Source organism: Limulus polyphemus, unplaced genomic scaffold (genome assembly GCF_000517525.1).
Source record: "Limulus polyphemus unplaced genomic scaffold, Limulus_polyphemus-2.1.2 Scaffold307, whole genome shotgun sequence".
In the NCBI taxonomy this organism is placed as follows: domain Eukaryota; kingdom Metazoa; phylum Arthropoda; class Merostomata; order Xiphosura; family Limulidae; genus Limulus; species Limulus polyphemus.
Genome location: NW_013665917.1, coordinates 297371 through 307424, shown reverse-complemented (window position 1 = coordinate 307424; position 10054 = coordinate 297371). Strand labels below are relative to the sequence as shown.

Below are 10054 nucleotides of genomic sequence, written 5' to 3'. Positions count from 1 at the left end.
AAAACTTTGTCTTCAAAATAAGAGTGTCTTATATTCCGAAAAATAAGATAAATATCACTGTCTAACATCATGCCATTTTTTTGGCATTTTAAGTCTTATTTTCTGTAAACTTAATGTAAATCAAGCACAGAGAAAGTAAATAGGGCCAATAGAAAATACAGTAATAGTAACAACGGGTATGGATGCAAGTCATTTTACACTGAACTTTTCACACTACAGTGCATAGTGTTTTGTAGGTGATAGTTGAAATATTCAACGAAAACTTCTATTAAAACTTCTCAGCCAATTATAGATAAAGTATAAATATGAGATGATGCTCTGTTAAACTTGCAACCAGTTATAACTTATAAGAGTATTTAAATTATAATGGATTATATCTCACGCTGATATTGCATTCTTTTTCTAACTTCTAACTGTAAATAATTAAAGCCTAATGTTTGTTTCAAACAAACCAAAAAAAGGGTTTAATGCCTAACTCTAATAACAGGTGTCTTTACCTGTCAAACCTACTTATCAAAATAAGAATCCTTCACCAAAAAAATTAATTTTGTCACGTTTAATAAAACTTAAACATAAGAACTTAACACAACCTATTGTGTTACATACCAACCTAGAAGTCAATTTGAATTTTATGCTTTTTCTTAAATTTATAAATATAGTACAATTGCCATTCTTATTCTAAAATTAGGCATTCCCTCCTGTCTAAGCTTTGAAAACATGTCTGTCGTCATTGCCTCGAATCGGTATCGATCACACGAACACGAGTTATACCATTCACTCAAAACAGCATTCGTTCTCTGTTTGAATAACTAGGAACTGAGTTACAAGAACTCATACATTTGTTTAGCAATATTATGTCAGGCGCTGATTATTTCAATTGTACACATCGAAGCCTCTGTGTGATTAAAAACCATCAAGTCAAAATCGAGTGGTAGCTGCGTCACTACAATACTGATGACGTCACTACCTAATACAAGATTCCCAACGATTCAAGGTGCCACAACATTCTTTAGGGTAGAAATACATCAAATATTGATATCACAAGCAACCTACATAACTAACGTTACCCAAAAGATTTCTGTAATTAAAAAACACGCAAGTTTAATGTTGACTATTGTTCCCTAATCATAAGGTTACAAATTGCTAATGAAACTGTTGACAATATGCTTATACTGCGGCTGACTTGTGCATAAGTTCAATAAAACATAAAAATAACGCATAATCAAACAACAATTACTTCATGGGTCTGCTTCTCAGAATTAGTCATTTCATATATCAAACAACGAAATGAATATTTCATTTACCATTACTAAACTTAATGAAAGGAAAGGGCCAGTGCCATAGTTTTATATTACTTGAAATTATAATAAATTCAGTTTTTTTTGTATTACTAATTAACAGTGTGGCTTTTATGGTGGATTATCCAACGAATTAAGAAATAGTCAACTTTAACAGACACGCATCAGTTTCGAGAAAATCGAAGTGTGAACATTTTTGAGGTTGTCTGATTAACCGGTAGTTAAACTGATCTGTCAATACAGTAAATGGCATAAACAATATATTTAAAAACAAATAGTTCACTAAATGATAGTATATATATATATTTAGCTTCTTATTAGTTTATACTTTGCTCCCACTATCATCGAGTTATAAGCAACTACATTATTATTGTTTAATCTGTTACTCTCTATAATAGCAAAATTTCAGATATCTTTAAAAACATCTTATCGTTTCTCAAAGGCAGGAAACTTTTAATAATTTTCTTTTGTTTTGCGAGGGTAATATAAGACTTATAAGATCGTGCACTAAAAGTAGCAAGTGATATTATTAACATTGCAGCACAGCACAAACGTATGTTATTATTTTTCGATTGACCGAATTGTGGCAGGAATAGCTATTTTTAATCATGATACAATTAACTTAAGCAATGGTCGAATGTATAATTTGAAATGCAAAGCCTTAAACACACTTGTTTAAAGAAATTTAAAGATATAATCACATTTTCCTCCCTACTGATTTGCATATATTTTAAAACAGTTTTTACGTTTATGTTATAGATGGAATTAGTCAGTTCTGTGGAAATTACATTTCCAAAAACAATGAGCTCGAACGAAACAGCAAAACACGTCGACTGCTAATCTATTTGTATCACAAAGAATTCGGCAGCTTAGATTTAATATTACACTATACAAAGCTTAAAGTGACAAGCTTTAAAAATTTAGTTTAAAAATATTATCACTCATTCATATAAGTACACGGTTTTTCATAGTCTGTAATTACTTTGACAATAAATAAATAAAAAGATTAAAATTATTGCCATCTGATGTCGAGTGATATTGCCGTCCAGATAAATGAAACTCTCTCTCTAAACATAGGTTTTACTAAAAGAGCCACAGTCCGGAATTTTTGATAAAATAGCATAAAATGATAGGCATTCATCCAACCAGCCAGCCACCACTGTTTAGCTTAGAAACCAAAGAATGAAAATGCTAACTTGCAGGTAATATCAGATCATGTGACTTGGTCAATCACATTATTACCTTTATGTTTTCACCCGCGTGTGTGTTTGTTTGTCAGCAAGATTTCTCGAAAATGGCTGAATAGATTTGAACGAAAGTTGGTATACCTTTGGACTATGACCCAACTTAGAGGTGAATAGTTTTTGGAGAGTCAAGGTCAAGATCACAGCAAGGTCACGAATATCCAAAAATCACTATCTGTTAACATGTGAACCGATTTTTCACACTATTTTTGCTCTGCCAAAAATGATCGTATTTTGATGAAACTTGGAGGACATATATAGAATATTATTCCTCCTTGTCTTGCCAAAAATGGTCCGTGTCCGTTGATAACGACAGATATATGGATACATTTTAGTATTTTCTAAGAGCCGAATGTAATCAACGCTGCGTGGTGGAGGTATGCGCTCTACTGAGTGCCCTCTAATTTAATGATTGAATTTCATTGTAACCATTTTATAGCTAATGGGAAATATCATCTTTGGAGAAACTTTGTCCATTAATGCAAATATTTGCAAGGCTACCATCTGTGGCTTTATTATGTCAAGGTGCTACTTTTAAGGCTCATAGCTCTAATGGCCCATTAATGGAGTATTATTTTCTGTGATTATATTATTATTATTATATTATTGTTACTTTGCGTAAACTACTTTGAAATCTGTAAAAAGTCACTGATAATGTTTTTTAAAATTAATGATACATATATACAAAACGTTTATTCATGTTTTTACAACTTAGTTTATTTAGTGGACTTGGTTGAGAGTAGAATGAAAATCAATCTTTTTTTCTCACCAAATATTGAAGAAAATTGTTCGACAAGAAAATGAGGAAGTAATTCGCCACTTTATGTCTTCTAAACCTTGCTGTACTTAAAATATCTAACAGTAAAGAAAGGGGATTAAAAACCATTAATTTTATGCAGTATTCGCCATTCTTCTTATTTCTATCCTATACTAGGCCATCGACGAATGAAGTGTTAAGATTACCGAATTCATATAGTTTGCCTTGAAATAAAGTTAAAAAGAGTTCGGGTACAGAAACTAGTCCGAAATGACATAAGACATAATAACCAGCTTTTGCTGGTTCTGGATTTGAACCCAATACGTCTCGCATGCTTACCAAGCGCATGGCATTTGAGCTTAAGAGTTAACTTCATAGTTACTACTACTAGTATATGTATGTATATGTTTTTTTACAGCAAAGCCACTATCTACTGTGTCCACCGAGGGGAATATAACCCCTGCTTTTAGCTACTAGTAGTAAGATTTTTTTTATCCGCTAAATCATCTGACAACCATAAATTAACAGGGCTAAGGCTACTTTCCAATTCTTGATGCAAAATACTATAACTGTTTAGTTTTGATTTCACACTATAATGCCAAACGTTAATACTGTTCGATGTAGTATTAAAAGACCTTAAATTATACAATATATATAGTTACTTTTACAAGCTATTCAAGAATTTGAGGAAAACTTAAAACTAGTCGGCAAAAATAGAAAGAAAAGAAGTTCAAAATACAGAAACCCGTCACTTTCCATTTAACAAATGCTGCTTGTTTATTACATTAACTTCTGTTTTTGTTATGCGCTGTGCATACAGATCAAACCACATGGCCAACATACCAGTGAATGCGTTTTAAAACCTATTATTTTTAGCTTTATTTAACATAAACTGGTGTTTATTATGCGGCATTTCTATTAATGTAAATGAAACTACGACGTCTATCCCCAAAACAAAAATATTCTTTAGATAAATACTTCGCAATTACAGCTTCGTCGGGAGCTTTTGATATCGTACAAGTTCATTAAATAACTGGATTAGAGAACATCTAGGTTATCAATAGCTCCTGACCAAGATGCCATAGTGAAATATTGAGCTAATAAATATACATTCTGAAGATCTAAGTCATTTTATTTGCGTTAATACAAATGTGTTTTAAAACTTTTCTTAAACTAGAAAAACAAACAAATAAATCCGTCTACGGACGAGACAGCTGGGTCTAGTTATAGTTATTATAGTTATTTGAAACCCGTATTGTAATATGAAGGCTAGGCCTATAGCATGTGACTACAATAGCTACATACTAAGCCTACAGTATTGAATAAGATATCGTTTGAAAGATAACTCTTCCTATATTTACCATCAAATTGCAAAAACTTTATCAGACTAGGTTGTGGTACTGGTTTAAATCAGCCGTGTTTCATTCCTAGCCCTCGCGAACATAGCTGAAGCCTAAGTCTACAGTCCATATATTTTTGTTATAGTTAGATGTATCTTTTGAAACATCAAAGAAGTAACATAAAATTCAGACTTAAAATTTGCTTTTTAATAAACATGGACATGTCATGAAAAAGTACAATGGCTAGACTTGAATAATTGTTATGCAAATACTCAATACGGGTATTTTAACATAATGAAGGGAAAATTTCATCTATGTACCATCATTTCGTACTTGCACCCTTGAGAAAAGGGAAAAAAATTAAACCCACCATTTATTTATCAGGAAATCGACGATTCTCCCTCTTACAGTTTAAACTCATTCCATAAGTCAGTCATCCAGAAAAATACAACGCTCTTAACTGAAGCCTAGCATATCTTTTCCAAATGTCATACTCATCCTATCACAACTGCAACAGCTAGGTTTACAGCATTAAGGCATCGTTGAAAAGACCATTTTCCCAATATTCATCATCAAAAATCGAATTTCAAAAATTGTATTCGATTCAGCCGCATCAAGTTTTCAAACCGAGGAGTTAAGGCCTAGCCCTCCCTTACATAAGGCAGCTATAATTGTTTAGTTAAAAAAAACGAAAAACTTTACATAATTCGTAACCCATAAAGATATATTATTCTCAGATTTTATCAGCGAACAAGAGATCGTTAGAATATCAGTGAGAAGAAGCATGTCATATTACAGTTTTAAAATATGTCATTAAATTTTTGTAATATTTCCCCAAGGGTTTGGGAAAAGATTAAGGATTGCATATGTGAACCATTTGCCACTATTTTTTGTAAGTCCTTGAATAGTGGGCAGGTGCCAGAAGATCGGGAATTGGCTAATGTCACTCCTATTTTCAAGGGAAGAGATAAAAATTGGCCTAATAATTATATGCTTATTAGTCCTCTACCAGTGGTGGGGAAGTTTTTGAAAGTCTAAAAAAAAAGATGCTTTGCAAAGTCATTTAACAAAGTTTAAAATTTTGTAGGATGGCCAGCATGGTTTAACCAGGGAAAAATTTTGCTTTATTAATCTTCTTACATTCTTTGAAGAGGTTACTGCTTATGTAGATGAAAGTAAAGGTGTGGTTCGGTGTATCTAGATTTTCAGAAAGAGTCTCAAAAAGTGCCACATTATTTCTGCAGGTGTGGGGACAGGTTGGTTCATTGGATGGAAAACTGACTGGATGGCTTATTGTTGTTGTAAAAGGAGTTCAGTTAAAGTATATTTATTTTACAAGTGGTGTACCTCAGGGCTCAATGTTAGTACTTTTGCTCTTTTTGGTTTACGTCAATGACATATATGGAGGAACGGCCAATAAATCATTTAAGTTTGCTGATGATATTAAGGTTTTGGGTATTATTGGCGGTGAGGAGGATGTTGCTGCTTTACAAGAGGACTTCAGTTTTTGGTGACTTGGGCGAATAAATGACAGATGGTTTTAAATTATGATAAGTGCAAAGTAATATGTGAGATATCATAATTTGAATTATGTGTACAATTTTGATAGGGATAACTTCAACAGTATAATGGAAGAAAAGGATATTGGTGTTCTAATTTATCAATCTCTTAAGCCACCCAAGTAATGTGTTGTTGCTAGTGGCAGTGCAGATACGATTTTAACATGTATCTACAGAAATATTGAATAAAGGTCAAAGGAAGTTATAATTTCATAATATGGATCACTGGTTAGGCCACAATTGAAGTATTATGTTCAGTCTTGGGTGCCTTACCTTGGGTTTGGTTGTTGTTAAGCACAAAGCTACACAATGAGCTATCTGTGCTGTACTCACCACGGGTATCACACTTATATTGGGAAGTGTCTCAGAAGAAGGCTACTAGGACGGCAACTGTGATGGAAAGGTTGTCATACGAAGATAGGTTAATATCTCTTAAAATTTTCTCTTCAGAATGAAAGAATGATAGGGTAGATATGATTGAGGTGTTTAACATTGTTAATGGAATTTATAGTGTTGACGCATCATCCTTTTTTCGTATTCAATGGTGAGAATGGTACGACTAGGGGACACAAATATAAATTTTGGCAGAGTAGGAGTCATCTTCAGCTAAGCCAGTTTTATCTTTCTCACAGGGTGTTTGGCCTTTGGAATGGGTTGCCTTCAGATGTGGTGGATGCAGTTAAGTCAAGGGTGTCTAATGGAAGGCTTGGTAAATATTTGAGTGATAAGGGCTGACTTAGAGTTTTATTTTTATTCTAAAGTTTAGTTTAGTTGTCCTTAAATCGTATGTATATATATGTAATATAATTATATGTTAATTATTTATGACTAATAAATGATTTTTGGAATGAAAGGGCTTGGCCTATAACGCAATGATCTGAAATTGATAATGCAACCAAAGCAGTCCTTTGGAGGGTCAGTGGTAAGATGACGGATCTACAACGTTAAAATCCGGGGTTCGATTCCCCGCGGTAGTCAGAGCGCAAATAACCCATTATATAGCTGTGCACTAAAACAAACAACAGCAGCAAACAAACCGAATTAACGTTTAAGTAACAAACAGTCAAGGGAGGGAAAATTATTTACTGAACGATTAAATGCAGTAGATAGTTACATCTCCGTAATTGCAGGTAGATATAAGTTTGGCCTATAAGTGAAACTTTTTTTGTGTGGTTTTGGAAAGACATAAGCACTGAGTAAGCCTAAAATTTTTATGAAATAATGTGAAAGTCGTTACCTTAGTTTGTTTGTTGTTAAGCATAAATCTACACAAGGGTCTATCTCAGCTGCACCCATCACGGATAACGAAACCTGATTTTTCGCGTTATAAGCCTTCAGACTTACCCTTGAGCCACTGCAGGTGAGAGGGGAGGAAGTCGTTAGCAAGATCGGGTTTATTATTGAAACTTCAATAATAAGTTAAACCTACAATTATAAGATGTACGTAAACTCATAAAAGGTCAGTCAAAAGTAAAATAAAAGCTTCAGTTAGGTAAAACATTAAGCTACACTGCGATACCTAGAATCTTTGTGTGTGTGTGTGGGTGGGGATACAATAGATGTCGGAATTGTATAAATAGCAGTACAGCAACAAGTATGGACCATTGGTTAGTGTGCCTGACTTTGAATTTTATGTTCCACAGTTCGCGCCCCGTAACCCCACACTTCGATTAGAACGGGCCACGAGTTGGCGGTGAGTAGTGTTAACCAGCTGCTTTCCAACTAGTATGTCACTTAGGGATGGCTGTCACAGATAAACCTCGTGTAGCTTTGGGAGAAGCAAATTCAACAGTTACTTTTTAGTGGCCAAATCATAATATCCGGAAATTTTTCCAAATCAAAAATGAAATAATAAAACTTGCTTTGAAATAGCAATCATTTTCGAGTGGATTGTATGTTTTGGAAATTTGTAATCTGAAACTGAGCTTTAGCAGTTTTTAAATTATTTTTTTTCTATTGATCTGGGAGTTATTTTGCCAAAATCTAGATAACCTAGTTGAAACCCTGCTCCACAACAATATGTTACTGTTAGCAAGTTACATTTACTCTTGTAGTTCCCAATCAAAAACAACTCCTTTGTTACAGTGAAGATACCTAAGCTTATGGTGCTGTGCAGTTCATCAGTAATTATCAACCAACCACCTTTTTATTAACATCTCATTTAAAATCACTTCATAAACCTAAGGCACTGTTCCAGAAACGGATACCTAGTACACCCTGTTTACAACATGCGCAATTACTTTATGACAGAAAACAAATCTTCCTTGTCCGATAGTCTTCGCACATACTCAAAACTAACCACAGTCATAAAGCAATTACCAACCCGAACCCGTGATGCTTTTTTTCACTCTTGTACACTTACTATTAAGACAGCTAGCTCATTTTTTAAAAAAGACCCATTCATTTCACCTTTTGTGAGTGATTGTGTGCTAACACTTTCAGCAGAATTGATAGCTGGCTGAGATAACGTATTTATCACAAATTACTTAAATTGTAAATCACATTTCAGGAATATATATATATATATACTATATATATATTCTTGAAATGAAAATTTGAATTTAAAGGAGTTGATAATATATACATACATACACGTATCTAATATTTTAATACTGAAACATAAACATAACCTATTCAAAACAATTTTAACGTATGCTGAAATGAAATTTCATTTTATGCTATACTACAACATATTAAAATCCATGATGTCGTCATCCCACATTATACTAAAAATCTCTTTATTAAATTACAGTTTAAATCTAATAGTTGATTGTGATTATTTTTGTGAAATGAGACGGCCACTAATCGTGTAAAGTATTGAAGATAAATATATACTTTCACTAATAAAAATTAAATTTTCTTTTCGCATTTGAAAAATAGCAACGAAACAGTCATTTCATTCATCGAAATATTACATTTCCTAAACTCATCCTAACTAAATAATAACAAAAATCATTATTATGAAATCAAATAATCTCTCTTTATTACAGCTTCCAGATGGCAGCACCATCATTAAAACCGGCTACGACTCTTCAACAAAGCCCGCCATAATGGTGGCTTCTTTATATATACAACGGAGAACATATATTATTTTACTTCTTAAAATTCACCTGAAAAACAATAATAAAAGAACTGGGTGGTTTAATTATTGTTACGAGCGATGCTGTCAGTATTCGTAATGCAAAACTACACAATAAGGAATTGATACATATATATGCCATGTACGCAGTCAATAAGCCTATCCATTCATTGTGAGTGTGAGGCGAGTAGTGCTGTGTGTGAGTAGACTTACCGTAAAATGCTGTGATTAGTTCAGTGCAATGGATAGCTAAACAAACACATTTCCTCCAACAAATAAAATTAAAATAATAATAATATATCACGTACCTTTGGTGTTGTCTGTATACTCGATTCGCGCTGGGGATCAGCTTTCATTTCAGACATTGTTTGTCTGAGTAAAACCAAGAAAAACCAGTCAAAAGGATGTTTGCAATATGCCCCACCACTCTGGCTAGTTTGAAGGACGGCGTGGGTCACGTGACCGCTGTTTTAACGCCGCCAGTGGGCTAAAACAGAAGCACGTGATAAACCCGCGGAATTTAAAAAAAATACAAATATATTCTTGACATGTGAAGAATGCCCAAGATACAGGACAGAGTAAGAGTAAGTCAAGCAATAACTGCGACAAACGTTAAGAATATTGCAAAGAAAAATATTTCAAAATATTCAGCTTGTTGAAAAGTGTGTGAATATGATTCACTTTCTTTTAGAGATTTTGAAAATAAAAAAAATTAGTACTTTTTTATCTTTTTTTCGTGAAATCAATTTGAAAATGATTGTTGTAAGACTGAACAAA

General features: G+C 33.2%; 1 protein-coding gene across 4 annotated transcripts in view; it reads right to left on the bottom strand.

Moving 5' to 3' along the window:
• LOC106457249 (serine/arginine-rich splicing factor 11-like) overlaps positions 1-9724 on the bottom strand; it is a 38658-nt gene extending 28934 nt beyond the window's left edge. Inside the window, exon 1 of one of the 4 annotated variants that reach the window (XM_013916641.2) lies at positions 9586-9724. In XM_013916641.2, coding sequence (XP_013772095.1) covers positions 9586-9642 — 57 coding nt within the window. In that variant the 5' untranslated portion in view covers positions 9643-9724. Of the gene's footprint in view, positions 1-606; positions 810-837; positions 922-9585 lie in introns of those variants that run through there. The other 3 variants (XM_022383085.1, XM_013916642.2, XM_013916643.2) reach the window with 3 other exon arrangements.
• Positions 9725-10054: the final 330 nt, after the last annotated feature.